Source organism: Lathyrus oleraceus, chromosome 5, assembly GCF_024323335.1.
Source record: "Lathyrus oleraceus cultivar Zhongwan6 chromosome 5, CAAS_Psat_ZW6_1.0, whole genome shotgun sequence".
Classification (NCBI taxonomy): Eukaryota; Viridiplantae; Streptophyta; class Magnoliopsida; order Fabales; family Fabaceae; genus Lathyrus; species Lathyrus oleraceus.
This window is the reverse complement of record NC_066583.1, coordinates 394,697,955-394,720,282: the sequence shown is the minus strand read 5'-3', so window position 1 is coordinate 394,720,282 and position 22,328 is coordinate 394,697,955. Positions and strand designations below refer to the sequence as shown.

Below are 22,328 nucleotides of genomic sequence, written 5' to 3'. Positions count from 1 at the left end.
TAGAGTATCCTTTGTCCAAAACCTTGAGTCATGCAACAAGCATTTAAAATCTTGAGAACATAGTTTCAATGGTTTCATCATCTTCCATTCTGAATGCTTCATACTTCTGGATTAAGGCCAAAGCCTTTGTCTCATTTACTTGAGCATTCCCCTCACGAGTCATCCTTAGAGAGTCAAATCTAGACTTGGCAGAATCTATGTTTGTTATCTTCCCATACTCAGTATAAGAGATAACATTTAGCAATATAATTCTAGCCTTATGATGATTTTTGAAATCCTTCTTTTGTTGATCTGTCATAACACTTCTTGCTATATTGTTTCCTTCAGCATTCACTGGGTAAACGTAACCATCGACTACAATATCCCAGGGATCAACATCATATCCAAGAAAGAAACTTTATATTTCATCTTTCCAGTAATAAAACTTCTCCCTATCAAAGAATGGTAGTTTAGCACTATAGTGTTCTCTCCCATTGTTGTTAATAATGTTAACAGCGACCATTATTTCTCACATACAAATTGGATTGGTACTGAACACGGTGAAGTGTTGATAAAAACTTTATCACAATTAGAACCAGAGCTTTGATGCCAATTGAAGATGTGAAAAACACAAGAAAGAGGGGGGGGGGGGATTGAATTGGATTTTAAAAACAAAATCTTTTTACGAACTCAAAAACACCACATAATACTAAGAACAAAGAGATAAAAACACAAGTATTTTTATCCTGGTTCGTTTGAAACTGAAAGCTACTCCAGTCCACCCGCCAAGGTGATTTCTCCTTATACACAAGGACTTAATCCACTATAATCAACTGATTACAAAAGTCACAAAGAATAACCTTCTTTGTCTTCTAAAGGATTCGACTATACCCTTGTCTCCTTAAGAAAAATCACAAAGAACAACTTTCTTTATCTTCTCAAGGATCTGACTAAAAACTAGTCTCCTTAAGTAAATACAAACAAACAGTTTGAATAAGATATTTTGTGTTACAAGTTACTTCTATAGAAGCAGATTATACATAAATGAAATACAAACACTTAAATAAAAACTGTGTGCAAAATTGATAGCTTTTCACGAAGAAACAGACTTGTTAAATTGTAGTAACGCTTCAAAATTTTCTTCAAGTCTCCAAGTTCTACTTATATATCATAAGAAAAGAGACCGTTGGAGGGGAAAATGGGGATACCAATAGAGCAAATGTTCACTGTTGGATTGGTGACATGAGTGATACATCGTACAATCCTTTGCCCATAATTTCAGTGGCAAGTGTGATATATAGTATTGTCCTTCGTCCACGAATTAAGGAATGGAAGGAATATTTGATTTTTACTATATACTAATTGATCATATATCCACTTGATCTTATCTTCAAATTCATTGGCTTCTGAGAAACAATTGAGGACGCTAATGAAAAAATAAGAAACGCACAACTAGATTTAGAAACTTTAGAATCTTCAGTTAGAACCTTGACAGCGTCAACAATCTGACTTGAGATCTTCACAATCTTATGACTCTTTAGTCAGAACCTTGATAACCTCAACGTCTGGACCGAGATCTTCAGAATCTTCAGCTAAGTAACTAAACTTCAGAAGCTTGACAATCAGAGTCACATCCAGAAGCAGAAGCGAAGAGAACATTGCAGTAGCAACGTAGCGTTTTTCCGAAACTTCTCAAGAGTGAATCAGTACAAAAGCAGAAAGGGCATTACAGCAGCAACCTGGCGTTCTTCATAACTTCTCATGATTAGTGAATAAGCGGAATTCAGAACAAATGTTCAGAAACTGATGACGTTGCACGTCATATACTCAGAATTAGAACTGACTGTTAAAACTACACAATAATAAACCATTAGAGTATGAAAATTGTTCTCACACAAATACAACATTGTTATCATCAAAACTCAAGGTATAAATGCATAACCAAATATTATTCTAACAATTTTGATGAATATTGGATGGGATTTGGAGCAAATCAGTTAGGCTTCGCCCACACTAATTGTTCGTCCAAAGATGTGTATTCTCGCCAGAGCCAATCAACCAGGCTGTATGGTTATTTACCTCAAAAAGTAAACCTTTGCTACCAGTCCAAATAGAAGAAAAGACATGATAATTAACATGCCTACCATTTTTAAGAACTCTTGCTCTCAAGACTTGTGCCCAATCTTCTTGGGAGATGACAATGCTCCAACACTGCTTCAAGTTTGTAGCATCGTTGATAAGCCTAAGATATCTTAATTCGAGACCCCCCATCTTTGTAATCTTTTCAACAATTATGTCAAGCCACCGTCACCAGCTTCCTCTGATTAATGTCAACACTCCATATAAAATTCTCGCACCATCTCTTCACCTCTTTAATTAAGTCGACTGACCAATAGTAGATCATGAGAGAATGTATCATCATACCCTACATAACAAACTTCACTAGTTGAGTTATACCCGAAATGGTTAGAAGACAGGCTTTCCAAGTAGCACGTTTGTTTTTTTATTTTGTCAGTAATAGGTTGAAAGTAAGGACTCTTGGGCATCCCCTTGAAAATAAGAACACCAAGGTAGGTAAATGGCATCTGACCCATGGAGAAACCAATTATGGAAGCAAGTAAGTCGCGTCTAGCAAGAGACATAGAGCCAACATACAAAATAGATTTAAATGGGTTGCAAGTTTGACCTGAACAGTTATCATATCTCGAGAAGATGCCCTTAATGGTGCAAATTATTGAGAAGCTACCTTTTGTGAAGAGCATGATATCGTCCGCATATAGAGTGTGGGAAGGAACAAACGTGTCCCTAGTGGATTTAATGAGCTTGATCCTATTATTAGAAACCAGCTGAGTCAGCCCCCTGCTGAGAACATCTTCAACAATACAAAATAGCAAAGGGGACATAGGGTAAAAAGGGTGTAAATTGATATATACATACACTGAACTCAAACGATTTTACACCCGACTTTAAATATATCGGGTGTAAAATTCCTAATATTTACACAAAACTTTAACGTATTTACACCTTATTTTAGATAAAACAAGTGTAAAATGACTAATGTTTACACTTGTTTTTTATAAATTTAGACCCTATTATTGATATAATGGGTGTAAAATTCCTAATATTTACACTTGTTTAATATATAACGGGTGTAAATTATTAGTCAATACCTTGATATTCTAAAATAAAAACTAACCAAAACAAAGAATTCTCTGGTATTCATGTAATCTTGTACCAACAAATCATACTTAAACAAAAATTGTATTTATATATAAAAAACATTCAATCATTTGCTTCATGTTACTCGTACCAATAAATCATACATTGAACAAAAATTATATCGCTACTATAAAATATACCTTTGGTAACACCATATTACTACAACCGTAATAATAACTCATTTTCACGCCTCTGAATTTTTTATTATTTTAGTAAAAGACATTTTATCACGGAGTAAAATAACAATCGTGGTGATAAATGTAAGGTTATTTGTTTCGAATCCAAACACCAATAATTTTTTTTTTTGTTACAAAAAGGACTTGTAATGTATTGGTCATCTGTTGAACTCATTTGACTCAATCAATTAATCTCACATCTTTCCTATAAAACAAGTTTCTCAACCAATTCAAAAGTAAAGACTCCGGGGTTAAAATGTATTCTAATTTATAATACATGAACAACATTTTCAATAACTCTTACCTCTAAACCCAAGAGTTGACGGGTGGTATGATCAAGAGCACCTGGCCTAAAACCTTCATACTTTCTAGTAGGAGATTTCTGATAATACTGAGTAGGATTACAACAAGAAGAATTTTAGTTATGTCAGGATTTAATTTTAGTGCGAGCATTATTGACAACAGTATGATCACGAGGCCCCGAACATAAAAAAAATAAATCAAAGAAGACACAAACTGTGATGCAAGCAAGAGGTATATTCTGTTCCGAAATATGTATATGGTAATAACAGTTACACTAATGAACAAAAAATCTTTTACCCAAATAATTAAATGGTTCATATTAATTAGAAACATACCACCATGAAAATAAATGAATGAAAAAAAAGGTACTTTGAGACACTAGATGAACAAAACATGTAAAATATGATGGAAGTAATTATATTTGGGAGCTCTTAACACAACAGTGTTATGGAGCTACCATAACCACATAATAACAACACATGTAATGCTTGTATTTGGGAGCTCAATCAGATCTTTGAAGATTTGGTATAGGAGATGAATGTTTGTGGTGATAGAAGAAAGAAAAGAGAGAAAGAGAGAAAGAGTGGTGTCAGTTAACTTAGGGTTACTTTTCTTCTCATTTTGTTAAAATTTTAGAACTTAGACACAGACAACTAAAAAACAAAGAGAGAAAAAAGGTAAGTCAGATTTTACATATCCAATAAGACAAAAAATTAATGTTTTTTCCCAGAAAAACTAACGGTAGGAGCATTTTAGTTAATAAAATAATTTTAAAAAATTATTTTATAACATTTTTTAATTAAGGGACCAAAACAAATAATAAATTAAGTTAAGGAACCAAAAGATGCATTAAATCTATTATGAAAATTATTTTAATTATTAATAATAAAGAATAAAAAAATTGGAATCTAATGAAACAAGTTAGTTGTCTAACATTCTAAATAATCAATTTTTTTATTACTATAATAATAGGTGAAAATTATATTTTTTTGAAAAATTATTTTTTATTAGAGATAAATGGTAAAATATTCGAAAAATAATTTTATATAAAGTATAATGAAATGTGTTAGTGAGATAGTGACTGGTAGAGATAATTAGAAAATAAAATCTAATAAAATGAATTAGTAGCCACACATTTAAAAAAATATATTTTTTCTTTATTATAATAATATGTGATTTATTTTCTTGAATATTTTATTATAAATAAAGAATAAGAAAATAGAAAATGAATTTATATAGTATAGCAAAATGTGTTTGTGGAGTGTTGGTTGGGAGAGAAAAAGAGAATTAGACAATAAAGTCTAATGAAATGTTCCAAGGCTGTGACATTAGGGATAGGTTGTGGAAGACTATTCAATACACCGAAAAGGATAGCATAAAGAATGTTATGGCCATTCTATATGATATATGGTGGGCTAAAAACAAAAACATGTATGAAGACAAAAACGTTCATATTAATGTCATTATCAGACAAGCAGGTATCTACATAACCAACAGTAGCGCCATAAATAGTCAGTTGCATAACTAGGATAGTAGAGAAATCAACATAAAGATAAAAAATATGGACATCAACAATGGTACTGGCGAGGAAAAAATCAAAACTGATAAAGACAAAATCACATAGCAAAATCATATGAATCATAACAGTTAAGCTAACCAAAAGCTCACCCAAATGATAAATAACGAGAAAGAACATCATACTAATAAAAGGAAGTTTCAGACGCCTCATATTCCGGATGGGCAGGACACCCAAAATCTAAATATAAACAAACACGATAACCAAAAAGATAGAATCCATAAGAGTGAGATCAAGAAAGCAAACCAAAACCAAATTGTGAATACGAAGAGCAGGACTCAGAGATCTTAAACCTTCAAAAATGCTTAAAATACCTGAAGAATGATCAGAAAAACAAAAGAATAATTAATCTAAACGCTAAGCAAAACAACAACTAAATGAACACTGTGAAAATGAGAAATGCACAAATTTGGTATGAGGGAAAAACTTATGGGACAAAAGTTATCCCTTATAGTCCCATTTGGCCCAACACTAATAATAAAAACTCCAATGTAAGTAATCATGATATGCAATTTAAAAGAGGTGTGCAAGGAAAGATTACAGAGAAAGGAAATATGGATAGAGGGATAAAGAAGGAAAAGAATACCTGGGGCATGCAGAAGGATGCTTAAAAAGTGAGAACATGTTGTTGAAGTTGATAGCTGTGATGTTGGAGTTTGTTTAAAGTCCTACATTGCTTGGGTTCTTGCGCTATTGGATGTATAAATATGTGAGGGCAACTTTATCCTTTGAGCTAACTTTTGATATTGAGATCCAATCATATTTAAAATGGTACCAGAGCCTATCGATCGAACCTTGAGTCACCCACCGATTAAATTCACGCACCAAGCCCAAAAAAATGTTGGACGTGAGGGGGAGTATTGGGAAAATCTCAAGTCCAACATTGATTGGAGATAGAGCATTGAAAGAGTTTATATAGAGTGACATTATCAATCCAATTATTTTCCCAAGTACGACATTAGTTGGATATAGAGCATTGGAAGAGTTTATATATAGTGACACTCCTCACCATACAAGCTAGTTTAGTAAGGATGAGTTAGGGAAAACTCAAATTCCCGCATCAAGCCCAAAAGAGTGAGGTACACACACTAAGCTCAAAAAAGTGTTGTGCGTAAGGGGGTGTATTAGGAAAATCTCAAGTCTGACATTGGTTGGAGATAAAACATTAAAAGTGTTTATATAGAGTGACACCCCTCACCTTACAAGTCGACTTTTAAGGATGAGTTAGGTCAAACTCTAATATGGTATAAGAGTCCCGATCAGACCTTGGGCCGCCTACCATTTTGAAGGTGAGAAAAGTACACAAGAGGGGGGGGGGGGGGGGGGGGGGGGGGGGGTCGAATTTTGTATTAAAAAAATTGTTTCACTTCCAATACATCAAAATTAGATTCTGAACAAAGTTTAGAGTCTGATATTAGAAAAAAAATATAGCAACAAAAATAAAGTGTTCAGAAGTAAATGCTAGCAACACACAAAGATTATCTTGGTTTCTCTCCTCAACTGAGAGTAGTCGAGTCGCATTGCCTCAACAAGAGTTTTTTACTATAACCAAACAAGTTACAAATTGCTCAAGCACACTTATAAGAGACTTCAATGCTCAATTAACCTAGAAAGAGACTTCCGCTCAAGCAACCTTGCAAGAGACTTATGCTAAATCAACCTAGAAAGAGACTTCTTTGCTCAAGTCCACAGACAAAAGACTTCCCTGCTCAAGCACACATGCAAGAGACTTCCTATACTTTAAACAAATTGTTTAGTAGAAAAGGTAACCACTACACTTAGATACATAATCATAAGTATAACAGTTGTGCAACAACCACATAGATTCTTAACCTCTTAAAATTTCTAAGATAAACAAAGATAAGAAATCTTGAGATCTTAGACAATAACAGTTACAAATGAAAGCTCAGAGTTATGCTCAAGATTATGTAATATGTTATTGTGTACATCTCCTTCAAATCTCCAGCTTCCTTTTATAAAGGTAGAGAAATAGTCGTTGAAGAGTTTGAACACATGTGCAAACTTAGTGAAGAAGCATACCAAGAGAGACGTTAGAGAATGCATCTGATTAGAAGATTTGGCCACTAAATATTGGTTTTGTTCACAACACCTTTCAAAATACTAGGTGTCTACCAAAAGGTAGAACAGACTAAAGAGTCCACATCACCATTTCGAAATACTATGTTTAAGACTTCTTTTGCACAATGTACATATTAGATGCTCTTTAAGTTTTCATAATATGATCTGTCATCATAAGCTGGGTCATGAAACCAGAGTCTGAACCTTTAGAGGCAGATGTCTTTAGAGGCCGATGAACTAATTCAGAGTCATCAGATTCTGATCAGTTAGAATCAGACTAATATAGCTTCTTCACGTATGTTTTCAATTAGAATGGATAATTAGGGAAATGAAGCATCATCTCACCAAGCCAAAAACACCCACAACAATGGGGATAACATCAGTTCGCATGACAAAGATAAATTTAAAAAAGGAAGAACTTGGAAAACAATTTCATAAACATTAATACTGATGCAAATCTTTCTACAAATGGTGAGTGGAATCTAGGAGTAAAATTCAAGGTGAAGAACGAGAACATATGAGAGCTTAACTGGCAGATAAAAGATATGTTTGACCCCATGATGGTTGAAGCGCAAGCTATAATAAACATGATCAACATTGCTAAAAACTATAGAAGAAAATCAAATCGCGATTCATACGGATTACAAGGAATTAGTGACTAGGGTTGCATAACACAAGGAAAATGATGATACAGATAAAAGCCAAATGAATCGTATGGTGAAAAAATTCAAACAAAACCTTTAGTTGTTTCAAAACCAGTTCCTTAGACTATATAGGTCGGAAGTCCAATAAAAAAGCCCATAATCTAACAAAAAAAGCTATTAAAAAAAACAAAACAATCTGATTTTAGAACCAGACCAACAATAAATGTAATGGATACAAAAATAAAATAAAGTTTCTCTTTATAAAGAAAAAAGAAAAGAAATGAGTTAGTAGCAATGTAATCAAAACCGAATAGATCGATTTAACCAATTAAACTTAAAACCGAATCGATCGACTTAACCAATTAAACTGAAAATTAGATCTGCATCCGATCCAGACAAGAACAAAAACCATTTTAATATAAAACCAATATACAAACCGAAAAACTGAAATAAAATTGGTGTAAACTAGAAAAATAGGGGATTTTGCGGTTTAAGGAGATAAACCGCATATTTTTATTTAAAAAATTGTTATAACCTGTCGGTGATAGCAATAAACATTGTATTGTGATAACAGTACATATTAAAAGAATTAACATTTTTTTTAATTATTTGTATAGTGTATTTGATTAATATTTATCATATTCTTATAATTATTTGTAAAAATAGATTACATAAATAACTATTTACAGTTTATTTCAATTAAAAATATATTTATACTCACCTACTATATTAGGATTAAAAGTATGCAAATGTATAAGTTATTTTATTTCTATAAATATTTTATATCCAAAAAAACAATATTTTAATTTAAAAACAAATCTACTAAATAACTTTGTTTAGACAGTAACAAATAACCTCTATATTTTTAAGAATAAGTTTTACAACATAAAAATAAATACACTTTTAAATTCAAAAGCAGATAGATTTTTATGTGTATTCAACACAGCAAATTTATAACCATTCATTTAATTAAGTCCCTGTAAACAACAAGTGATAAAAAAAATTGATAAACAACATTTTTATAGTTTTAATTTCAAATGCAAAATCTGAATACTTCTTCCTCCATTTTCCCTAAAAATATTCCAATTATTTCTCGTAAAAAATGGTCTTCATGACTTGGCAATTTTGGCGGAATTATTTTCAATCATTCCTACATCGCAAGTTTCATCGTTCATACCTCTCCAATCTCTTCGAGATCTTACGATCCAAATCTATTCACCTACCTTTTCATTTCAATTTCAATTTCTAAACACTCTCTTCTCCTGCGAACTCATTGCAATGGAAGAATCCACCGGTATGGGATCCAAAAAGAAAACCGCAGCTTTGGAACATGAGAACGCAACAAAGAACGAGGAGATCGATAAAATGAAGGAGAAGATGGAGAAAATACCCAAGGATTCGGAGGATTCAACGATGGAGTTGGAGGCGGAAACTGCAATGCTTCGTAAAGAAGTGGTGGGATCGAAAGTAGAGGTAGAGAAACTAATGAAGATTCTAGAAGAGAAAGAAAATAAGATTGAGATGATTGAAAAAAAAGGAAAAGAGCTGAGACAAGAGAATGGTGAGATGGAAATGAAGGTTAGGGAATTGGAGAGGAAAATTGGAGTTAATGAAATGAAAGAAGCTGAAGAGAATAGTAAGAGAGTTAGGGCTGAGGAAGAGATGAAGGAAAAAGTTGATGAAAAAAATAGGAAGGTTGAGGAATTGGAGAATGTTGTTAGAGAGAGAAAAATTGAGTTAGAAAAATGGTTAAAAGAGAATAGAAATTTGGAAGAGAAAGTTAGGGTTTTGGAATTTAGTTTAATGAATATGAATGTGAAGGAGAATGAGATGGAGATGAGTTGGCCTATTGTGGCAGGTGGGTCTTTAGGAGGAATTGCTATGGTGGTTGTTTTGTTACGTTTTTTATTTGGGAAAAAGAGATGAGAAAGTGGTTGTGACATTGAATGATTCAATTACAATAAAATGATGAAGAGTTTAAGGTTTTTGAATTTCTAACTATGATTCAAACTTTTGTAGTTATTATAGTTTTACAATGTTTTTTTTTATATTGTTTTTGGGAGTTATGGATTTTGTTTTGATTCATGGTACTTGTTTTGTGTTTTTGTTGCTAGCTGGTTGTTACATTGAGAAAATTAAACCATTTTGTTTTGTGATTAACTCTCAACATTAGTTAGTTTATACAACTTTATTGTTTTAGTATTCGAATGTGTAAAATGAAAATAGATTAGTAATTGAATAGGTAGATTAATAGGTTAAAAACAAATATATTTGTAAATGAAGATGGCAAAACCTACCAAAGAGAACTGCAACAATCTTTTTCTTGCGTTTCAAGATTTTTAGAGAAAAATTTGTACTCTTCAATTTTGAGTTTGCTCTCTTGCAACTTTTTGAGTTTGCTTTGTTACCTAATAATATGAACAAAAGTTTTAATTTGAATAAAGAAATCATTTATAAAGAAAAAAAAACACTGATCAAGAAGTTCAAATTTGGCAAAAGTTTCATAAGGAGAGATGTTGAAAGTGGTGGCGGAGTGACAAATAACAGAACAGGGGACACCAATAATTACTTTGCATCAAATTGATTTTTAAATGTTTATGATGCTCATAATCATAGGAATTCATGTATTAGAATTTTTGAGGATATTACTAATCATATAGTATGCATAATATTTTGGGCATGATGCACACTTTTGAAGGAAGAATTTATCTGGTTAGGTTTGTTAAGACAGTATATAAAGCAAGACTGTATGCTCATCCTCATATTGGACCTTATCTCTCTATTAAATTCAAATATTTCAAGCTACTATTAGGAATCATATGCTCTCATATCATAAACTAGATATATCTTATACTGTTAGAATTGTGATAAAAATGTTATAATTAGATTATAATTGTCACAATATATTCTCTCCACCAAATTTTTCTTCTGTCAGATATGAAACTTACATATTGTTTCCTATTTCTTTTTATTTGACTTCCTCATAACATAGACTTAGATTGATAATAGGTTGGTTGTCTTATTCTATCATATTGTGATTCAAGTTCTTACTATACTTATGGTAGCCACAAGGATGTAGTAGTTTGATGTTTTAAGATATGTCTTAAGGCTCATGAAAATTGTTGAGTTATGAACCAGATGTAAGTTCCTCGACGTAGAAGGTTAACATTTAGTAGTGGTGTTTTTATTAGAGGAGTCTAGTTTTATCAAAAGAATCAGGACTTCATGTTTGCATAATTTATTAAAAAATGAAAATTTAAGATAAAATTCTATGATTAAACATAAATCTAGGTTCATCCATACAATTTGTCCCTAAATTAATCATTTTAGCTTTAAGAATCAAATAATGTTTTTATTGTTTAGAACTCATATATTATTTATTAGTCAAACGGAAAGGAGAGCGGCACATCAAATTTTTGTCATATGCAAAAAAAACTATTGTACTATTCTAATGGCATAAACGGTACAGATCGAACATAATAAATACAAGGATCAAACCACATAGAAGTGTTTCTCTTTGGCATTTTTCCGAACATGTCTCAATTGACCAATCAAAGTTTAGAAGAGTAATAATGATCGCTAAGATTATTGTCGACGAGCCATCGACAAAGACAATATTTGTTATCTCGATTTTGACTCTTCGGCGAACAACGAGCTCAATGTTAAATTGATAAAGAATATACCTTCAAAAATTGACAAGGAACAAGAGATGAGGAAAAGAGATATCGGCCGATGAAATGATACCTTGCGGGAACAAGAAATGAGTTAAAGAGATGTCGGTTGGTGAAATCCCGAAGGGTATCTTTGGATGGGTGGAATGGGAAGGAGTAAAGTGGTAATTAATGAGATTCAATTGTTTGGATTTGTAAATAATGGATGAGATGGAATGAAATATGATGGAATACATTTCATCCAATTCCATCCAAATCTCTATTTTTTGTTCCATCCAATTTGGGGCGTGATGGAATGAGACATTTTAAATAAAATAACCAAACAATAGAATGTGATCTATATTCCATTCCGCCCCACTCCGTCATGTTCCATTCCACTCCGCTATATTATGTTCCACCAATCCAAACATAATCGAAGAGACAACGATTTTTAATTAAAGAGAAACTGTTGTTTCATAAAATTTTAGGTTAGGGTTAGTTTATTGAAAAGTTTAGCATTGATTTTGAGCGATAGATTTCCCTTTAATTCTTTTAGGAAAAAGTTTAGCAGGAAGAATTTTTTAAGTTTTTTTTATAAGCAACTTTTTTTTATATTTTTTAATTTAGTTTAGTTTTTTTCTTCTTACAAACGGCTAAACTATGTATTTTTTTTTATTAAAATGATTTATATATTTTAGAAAAATAACAATTTTCATATTATAATATTTTGATTAAAATTAAAAATTATATTTACAAAAATATATTAAAGATATCAATTTTATTAAAAGTTAATTTAAGTATTAATAAAATTTGTTGATATTTCTTTTACATAAATATATTTATTTAAACTCTAAATTAAATTTGATCAAACAAATTAAAGTGTATTGATATTTTTTTGCATAAAAATGTAATAGTATTTATTTTAATTTTAATTATGGTTAATAAAAATAAATTTATCTTTTATCAAATTGATAATATTTATATGTATATAATATATTAAATTAAAACAACGAATTATATTACGACACATCATATACCACATACTTTATGATTGCCACATCACAATTATTCTTATATGACACCTCCTAAAAATCATCTTCACTTTTCAAAAGGTTAAATAATATACTATTTTTTTTTGTTGAGATCATGAGTTCGAACCTTGTCAAAAACAAAAATATATTATCATAACAATTATTTTGTAATTTTGAAATATACTATTTACTTAAACTATATATCACATTATTTATTTATTTTGAAACAAATTTTAGAATTATAAAAAGAGAGAAAATAAAATTTGATATATTTTTTCAATATAATGTCTCTAAAATAGTTTAATTAATTTTTATTTTAAAAACTTAAATGATATAGTATTTTTTACCGAGATTAATTGTTATGCACTGTCAGTGTAAAAGGTTTTACACTGTCAATCCATCACAATCATCCGTCCGTATTACTTTTTAAATGTTTAAAATAAAAGTCAAACGTTTTAAATAAATGAGTGGTTGTGATTAAGTGACAGTGTAAAAAATCTTTACACACTCAATGTATATCAATTAAATCCTTTTTTACCATAGTACTTACAACAAAGAATACTACCATAAAAAACAATTTGTTCGTTCTAAGTTTGATTTTGAAATCACAATGCAATTTTTTTTAATATTCTACAAAAATTCTTAAACTATTTCTATAATTTTAATATTAAACATTTTATGTTAATTTCTTAAAAAAATATATTATATACTTGACTCCGTAATAAAAAAAAGTGTCTTGTATACATGATTGGATAACTTTTGTTAAAAACAATCTAAAAAAATATATAATATATTTTATACTTGACTCCCTAATAAAAAAAAGTGTCATATATACATGATATTATAACTTTTGTTAACAACATTACTTAAATTTATATATATTATATGACTTGTCGTGCAACGCGTGAGTCTACATCTAGTAAACTATAAACTCAAACATACAATTGTAAGGTCTCGGGTACGAACCCGGGTTACGGTATTTAATTTCTTTTTTAATTATTTCTTTCATATATGATATCTATACTAATGGTCTACTAAAATATTTGTGGGTAAATCACAACTATTCCTACGATATTTTTGGGTGTCACAATAAACTTTTGTTGGTATATGACAATTTTCTTGTAGTGACCTTCGTTGATATATGTGTTGACTCCTAATTTCGACGCCCATATTGAAATTAAGAAATGAAGTTTCCTGTGAATATGTTTCGACTAGATTTGATATTGGGAGCTCTAGTCGAAGATGCCTTGATGAGAGGATCAAGATGCTGGAGGGACTTAGAAATATTTTTTAGTGTTTGAAGACGTTTTCGACGAGAGATTCAAATTCAAATAAAAGAGGAAACTTTTGTTCTTATCTGAATTACTGAAGATACACGTGGAGTATAGTGAATAGTTGCATCCATGCAAAACGCCATTTGTCTCGATGTGATAGAAAGATTGTTAGACGCGGTTATTTCGATTAGTATAAATAAAAGATCTAAGTACTAGGATTGTGTGTGTTCAAAGTGTATACAAAATCTGTAAAATTTATCAAGTATATATCCGCGTGTAGAGAAACAGTAAATTGAGAAATATACGTTTGATTTACATCATTGTCAATTACTTTGAAGTAATTCAATTCATCTTTATTTTTTTAAAAATATCTCTTTATTTAAACGATTTATCTTTGCTGTCATTTATCTTCGTTCTTACAACATTCTCTTTATTTTTGTTGATAGCTGGTTGTTGCATTGAGAAAATTAAACCATTTTATTTTGTTATTAACTCTCAATATTAGTTTGTAAAATGAAAATAAATTAGTTTTTCAGACAATCACTTAGTCTTAGTGACCTTTCGATCTTAATCCGACAATACAAATAGTTAAGATTTAAAATGTATTTAATAATTTGAAAATTACGTTCATTAAAACACAATCGTTTGATTTTGATTACTACGTGACTGTAAAAATTTGTGAATGCATATAAAATAATATATATCATTATGGTCTCTCAATATATTCAAATTGCAAATACATTAATAATTGTGTATGTTATTAGTATATGATACTCAAATGCGTTTTAAGAGAGACAATTTAGTTATCAAATGTATTTTTTTTAGGTTAGTGTAATCCATAAAATTATTTACAAAAGAGACACTAAAGATAAAAGCATTACTAAGAACTTCTTTTGAAGTAGTCTAGTGACTGAAGTTCACCTTTTAAAGATGAATAAGTGAGATATCACGAGTTCGAATTCACACTCCTACTTTTGATATCTCTGTACAACTATAAACTGAGTTGACTTAACGAGAGAGAAAATCCCTTTTATCTCAGTTGTATATGAGTTTTACCTCAGTTTCATATGCAAGGTAAATAATAACGTCATGAAAAATTGTCACTTTTTTCCTCGATTATAGATCCACTGAGGGAAAATTGTGTTAGTCATTGGTTTGATCTCCAACAATAATATCTTTTTTGTATTTTCAAAACTAGAAAGCGCACGTCAATATACCTCTCGATTTTAGTTAATATCTGAGATGGAAAGTAAGTATCTCTCGGTTTGAATTAATAACCATGAGGGTAAAACATATTTTTTTCAATTATAATTTTGTTTAAATTTTAATTTGACTTGTATTTTTTTTATAGACATATCATATATACACATTTTGAGAAAATCAAACCTTTTTATTTGTTTGTTGTGATTAACACTCATCATTGCTTAGTCTATAGAACTTTGTTATATACCAAAACAATTTCTTTTTTATTTAGGATTTAGTGACTGCTAAAAAAACTTATTTTAGTATTTGAATGTATAAATCAAAAATAGATGATCTTTCGCGTTGGTTAAATGTCTAATAAAATAAGATTCATTTATTATGTACGCTTCATTGAGCTCAAGATATAAATGTCTTCACATAGAGTTTTTAGGGACACAATCTCCAATCTCCACTTTCATTACAGTTATCTTGAACCCTAACTGATTTGGATGTTGGAGTGCTAATCATGCAGGTACCCCTAGGTCCACCGTACCAGAGATAAGCAACGCCAAGTCAAGATCAACCTCTCCAATTCTAGAAGCATCAATATTGCAACCTCTAATCCAAGGTGTCGCATCACCGAATCACATAGGAAGCTTCATTATGCTTCAGTTTTCGCAACCTCATCCATTTCTGGTTCCGCAACAGGAAAAATGATGTCTCTTGTGAGAAACGACATCCTATTCCTACAATTTACACAAAAGTCACGATCGCTTCGAAAGCACCGTCAAACATCCACAAAAACTCAGGTTATGACGGAAATTCATGCCCGCCTATCTATTTTGTTTTCCACTAGGGCTTCGAATCTCAAGATCGAATATCGTGAAAAGTCGAACACCGAGATCAAAGATAGACGGTACAATGAATCCTCTGATTAATCGCGATATTCACTGTCAAGATCTATAATTTCCTTAAAAATCCCGCGAGTCAGCGGAGAAAATGATCTCAAATCTAAAATCACACCGTCCTCCGAGGGCGCTTTCTTACAAACCAGGTGCAAAACCCGCAAACCATCGATCAAAAAGAGGTTCCCATGCTTTCTGCCATGACCGGGATGGTTGCAAAAGTAGCATCAAGCAGATATCGCAATTTCGTAGTTAATGGCGCTCAAATATCATAAGTTTCTAGTTAACGCTAGACGCTAATAAAATACCAGGGTGCAACTTATGGATACCATAGGATCTCCGCGGGTTGCATCAAGGATTCCTCCGACTGAATATCGGAGTAGGGGTCGACTAGGAATTCTCGTTGAAAGATGTCCCAACTTCCGATCTCCAGAAGACTTGTCGATATCCACATCCGACCGATGTACAATGCTTTAGTTGGATACAAATTATGGCAAGAAGACCCCTGATGTCGTACACGATGTCACGACCTCAGGGTCAATACATTATCACACCATAAACAATAATAGGATTAAAAATAACAGTAAATAACACAATCAATTGTTAACCCAGTTCGGTGCAACGTCACCTACATCTGGGGGCTACCATGCCAGAAAGGAAATCCGCTATCACATAATTAGTTTGAAGTCCTGAACAACCTCAGGTTTTACAGACTTCTCACCTAATCTCTACTCGTGGAAGTTTCTATCTAGGACACTCCTAGATATGAGACCTCTTTTACTTCCCTCAAACACATGACAACTTACAACTGAGAAACACAATTCACTCTTGCTTAAAAGCTTCTGAAGGATTGTTAGTTACAACTGAATACACCAGGTCCAATTCAAGTATCGAGGAGATACTCAAATGACTCACATAAAGCACACACACGAAACCTTAATTTTAACAATATACTGCACTGCTTCGATAAATTCTTAGGTTTAGAACTTCTCTATAAATCGAAGTGAAGAGGCACAGGCTTCGGTCTTGATTTGCAGCAAATCCAAGATCTCTGCATAATATTATGAAGATATGATCTCAATCAAATAAGATGTTTCCTAAAATGTCTTGACATCATTACTTTGTAAATAAGTCAAAACCCAATAGTCTTAAGGTTTATGGAAAACGCTCAACAATATACGAGAAATAAATCTTCAGAGAATATTCAGATAAAACATTAAAGAGACTAAATCTCACAAGATACTAAAGCTAAGTCACGCAGTAATGTTGAAACAACATGTTAGGACATCTTGTTTAACATCTGTCAAAAATACTTGTTTTTCCAAAATGCAGCCAATCACAACATGTTAGACCTAACAATCTCCCCCTTTGGCAAATTTTGGCTAAAACAATCTTTGCAAAGACCAACAGGTAAGAGGTTTAGAAACAAGGATATACATCAGTAAGAAAACATACGACATCGATCCTTTTTCACACGAACACCAGAGGCAGGCGCAACGAACAACATGCCTTATACTGTATTAAATAACATTTTTTTGTTCTTTTAGACAGGATGTCATGACATTTTTCCTAACATCATGAACATTAGTAACCTCTTCATAACAAACGCGCTCCCCCTGAGTATCAGGACCAGGGGCTGAGTTACCCCAAGGGTTACTCCCCCTCCATACATGCACATGCTCCCCCTCAAGGAGTAAGAGGGACTAAGAAGCAGAACACAACAAGCAACAAGACCACACATACCTACTCCCATTTTTTAGTCATAAAGTTGACAAAAAAACCACGCTACGAAAACAAAAATGTTAGCAAAACAAAGTCAAGAGAGTTTACAAACCAACCATAACCAAGAGCACTTTTTAAAGTGCACAAAAAAATATCCAGGGCACAACCCACAAAAGAACCATAAGAATAACCAACACACAAAAGAACTAGAGATCTTCAATCCTCATCATTGATGGTAAAATCTTCGTCATTACTAGAATCATACCCCTCTTCATTGTCATCTTCTTCATATGTTCCATCACTTTTCAAACCTCCTTCTTCTTCAGACAAGGCCTTAATCAACATTTCAACCTTGCTTTTCCTTTCAGTACAACTTTTTATAGTTTCATCCAAGGTCTTGCAGGTGTCTTTTAGCTCAGCTTGGATGCCTGTTCTGTTAGTAGGCTTGGAAAGAGTCTACCCAGATGTCATGACAATGCCTGGGACATGTTTCCCAATGAACAACTTAGTCTAATAGCTATATTGGAGGTGTGATTGGTTGGAACCCAATTTTCAGCTCCAATTCTGTGGAGAAGAACATATTTGACACTCAAGGCATTAACATACAATTTCTCTTTCCTTGTTCATCCCTTCACTTGCTTAGGAGTAATTTCTCTGCAGATGACATTGTCAGAGACTTCAATTTCAGCTTGTTCTTCTTCATCTCTTCCCAAGAACCTGTTGATTATTTTAGGAGAAAAATCCACACATCTTTCTATGACATACACTTTTCTAAACTCCTTGCTCCTCTTGTTGTCACACTCCTTGGATTTGTTCATAATAAATTATTTGACAAGCATTTCATGGCACTTGCCAAAACCAGTTACAGTTTTCATTACTCCAGCCTCTTGAATCAGACTCATCACCTATTTACATTCAAAAGCATCTTCCCCCAATTCCTTTTCCAGTTCTAATCTTCTTTGATAAACAAATCTCCATTTTTAACATTCTCCACAGAGTGAAATGAAATAATGTCAATTGGAACTTCAGGAATATTAGCTAGTATCTTTTCCCAGAGGCTTGCTTTCTGGAAGTAGAGATGATGTCCTAAACATTGTGTTCTACGTCATGATTAGATTCACTAGACTCAGAGGGAATTTCCTTCCTTTTCAGGGATTTCTTCTTATATACAGGAGTAACCACCTTGCTCCATCTTTTTGTGGGACCAACACTTGCTTTGTTCCTGACAGATTTAGAGGGTGTGCTGGAGGATTTAACAGTTTGGCCTTTTCTGTTTTTCAACCTTTTAGCTATACCAGGAGCCAGTCTTTTCCCGATAGGAACATCATCAGAGTCCAGTTCCTTAAAATTTACTATGTCAGTGGGTTGATCATTTTTCTCAGCAGGGTTTTTATCTTTGTCACCTAGATCATTAGTCATTTCTCCAGATCTTTCTTTCTCTTGCGATTTCTCAGGAGACAAAGTATGTGCATTCACTTCAGATTTATCCTTGGGGTTCTCAATATTGTTATCAGGTTGGGCCAAGGATGTGGAAACATCCAGCACGACATTAGTCTTGGGGTCAATACCCAACACTTGAGAGATTAAAACAAGAATATTCTTATCAACATCATCTCTGTCAACAACGATCATACTGGATTTACTCAAGGTAGTTACAGATCTAGGTATATTGTTGGTTTCAGAGGCTTCAACATCTTCCATAACATTTGTCACAACATGACAATCTTTAGACACATCAACAGTAGGTTTAATGCCGATGGGATCGAGATATAGACTAGTCATAAATCGGGGTTTCTCCACTACAGTAGAGGGTTCAGGAGCATTCATATTTCTAGCAGTCATGGAAGGAGTCGAGGAGGCACTTACTTTAGAAGGCTTGTTTTTCCTTGAATATGAAGTTCTAGCCTTTCTCATAGGAGTTTCATGGACAGGGACGATCGAGAGGGGAACAACATCAGTAATAATATTAGAGAGATCTATCTGAGTTCCAATATTTTTAGGGTTTGCTTTCTCTTTGGAGTGTTTTCTTGGAGTGGAGTTAGAAGGTTGTGACATTTTAGAGGTTTTTGGTATGAACTGTAGAGAGAAGATGGAGCGATGAGAGTGTCTGAGAGCAACTTTGAGGGAGAGAGTGTAGAAGGTAGCATGAAAGTGGCTAGGGTGAAGCGTTGGAAAAATAAGAAAAAGTTGTAATTACAGTCCTTGAGTTTTGTGCACAATTAAGTGGAGGGAAGAGAAAATTTGATTTCCATATCTCCACTTCAGTAATTGCTATAATTCTTCAAGCATGCAAATGCCCAATTCGCCCCTTAATTTTTCAAACTGATTTGCATCTAGAGCTTTGGTAAAAATATATGTCAGTTGATTCTCAGTAGTTACATGCTCAAGAGTGACCGTTTTGTCTTCCACTAGATCCCTAATAAAGTGATGACGAATATCAATATGCTTAGTTTTGTTGTGCTGAATAGGGTTCTTGGGAATGCTAATAGCACGTAGGTTGTTACAATACAATGTCATGACATCTTGTTGGACATTATATTCTTCTAGCCTTGTTTCATCCAAATTAATTGAGAGAAACTAATTCCTGTTGCAATATATTCAACCTCAGTTGTAAATAAAGACACACTATTTTGCTTCTTACTAAACCAATATATAAGATTATTTCCCAAGAAGAAACATCCTCCATAAGTGCTTTTTCTATCATCAACACTGCCTGCCCAATCTGCATCACAATGTCCTGTAAGTAAGGAGTTTGCATTGTGAGAATACAACATTCCATATTCACTAGTTCCATTGATATACTTCATAATCCTTTTCACTTGAGTAATATGACTCATTTTGAGTTCAGATTGATATCCAGCACAAACTCCTACAACAAATGTAATGTCAGGTTGTAAGACCTCAATTTTGACCCTAAGATCCCTCATGCTATCTCATTATATGCATTGGCTTTGGGATTACACCTTGGCATCTTCCTTACCTCTCATTCATTGGGTTTGCATTGGGAGAGATCACCAAGCATATTTGATTGTATCATACTTTGTTTTTCATTATTTACTAACCAAAATATCAAAATTATGTCTATGTATAGTTTTGTTTCTTTTGTAGGTAGTGTGTGCATCCACCAATGCCCCATCAAGCTCATATCTAGGGGTTGAGACCCTCAATGCAAGGAGACTAATCAAAAGGTGGTTCACATTGACTCTAGACATCATATATGGGTCCCTATGATCTCCATTTATCATTTTGATCAAGAATTCATCAAGAGTTGGAAGCTTGTTTGCCTTGGAAGCCCAAATTCATTTGGGTATCTTGTGTGACTTGCTCAACAAGTTTCTTCATCATCTGATCAAATATTTCAAGGGATACTTCATATTACATCATGTTATGCATATATTATCCTCCATGAGTCCAAAATATCAAGATAACTTCATGTTTGCAAAATGGTTCATGGCGGTTGACCAGAGAAAGTCAACTAGTCAAAACTGAGGTTCCCTAGACCCTATCTCCTACAATATTTGTCATATGAAAATTATTCCAAGAGAAAAGTTACGCCTTATGACATTCCAAACAAATTTCATGTTAGGTCAAGAGCTAGTTTTTCTTGGAAAGTCATTTTTTATGGTGAAAGATTATAGGTCATTTTGTCTGTGCCCTAGTTAGGAGGTCAACTTCCAAGGACCATACCTTACTCAATTTGTATGAGATGAAGGCTATTCAAGTTTCATGATCAAATTCAAGATGTCCTTTCCAACTTTGATTCTTTGAGGAAATTCAAATTCAACTTGCAAATGCATGTGCCAAGAGGAAACATTATAGGTCACTTTGGGACATTACCATTGAACAAGAGATTTTCCTCAACTCCTAAAATGCATAAATCCTTCATGCCAAATCCAAATGATGTCAAATTTGTGACTTAATTAAATAGGCTTGAAGTAGCTACAACTTTTATGAAGGAACTTTTTCCATTTGAAGCCCATAGCAAGAGTTATTCAAGGTGGAAGAAGTGAACATTTGGCTTGGTACTTAGAAAAATGTCATTTATGTTTGATTTTCCAAACTTCCACCTCAAAATTCATCATGGTCCAAGATTCAAATGGAAAAGTGTTCAACATGAAAGTTGTTCCTCTTGATCTCAACTTTCCAAAACGTCCAAGATAATCTCATTTGGACCAAGATTAAGGGACTTGCGTATGAGTTCTTCACAAGGTTCCATTTGGTAAGATTTATGGTTAACATTCATTTCCTTTATGCATGATAGTGTGACATCATTTAAGGTTGGATAACACAAAGTTATGGATCATTTGGCATCATTGGATGGGCCTATCACACGCCTATGCATCCATGCAAGTGAGATTTCTATTTTTGGCATTTTGAATGAAGTGTGTGGAAAGCAAATGCATAACCTATAAATAAGACCCCTCATGCTCATAATTGAGGAAAACTTGCCCAAGCTTTTAACCTGCAATCCTAACCCTCACCGTTAGAGGATAAACTTGAAGGTTTTCATTTGAAAATCGAGTTTCAATTTCACTTCAATTTTGAAGTTGAAACTCCAAAAATCCAAGCCTTTCTTTGATCTAATTCA

At 32.7% G+C, this 22,328-nt stretch overlaps 1 protein-coding gene across 1 annotated transcript; it reads left to right on the top strand.

Annotated features, from left to right (window-relative positions):
* Window positions 1-9,061: 9,061 nt before the first annotated feature.
* On the top strand, window positions 9,062-9,902 carry LOC127080961 (peroxisomal and mitochondrial division factor 1). Its single transcript, XM_051021244.1, has one exon. The coding sequence runs from the start codon at window positions 9,255-9,257 to the stop codon at window positions 9,900-9,902; it is 648 nt and encodes a 215-aa protein (XP_050877201.1). The 5' UTR covers window positions 9,062-9,254.
* The last annotated feature ends 12,426 nt before the right edge of the window (window positions 9,903-22,328 follow it).

Bases quoted from the DNA above. Each gene is read 5' to 3' on its own strand.
- LOC127080961 (XM_051021244.1), top strand. From the start codon at position 9,255: ATGGAAGAATCCACCGGTATGGGATCCAAAAAGAAAACCGCAGCTTTG.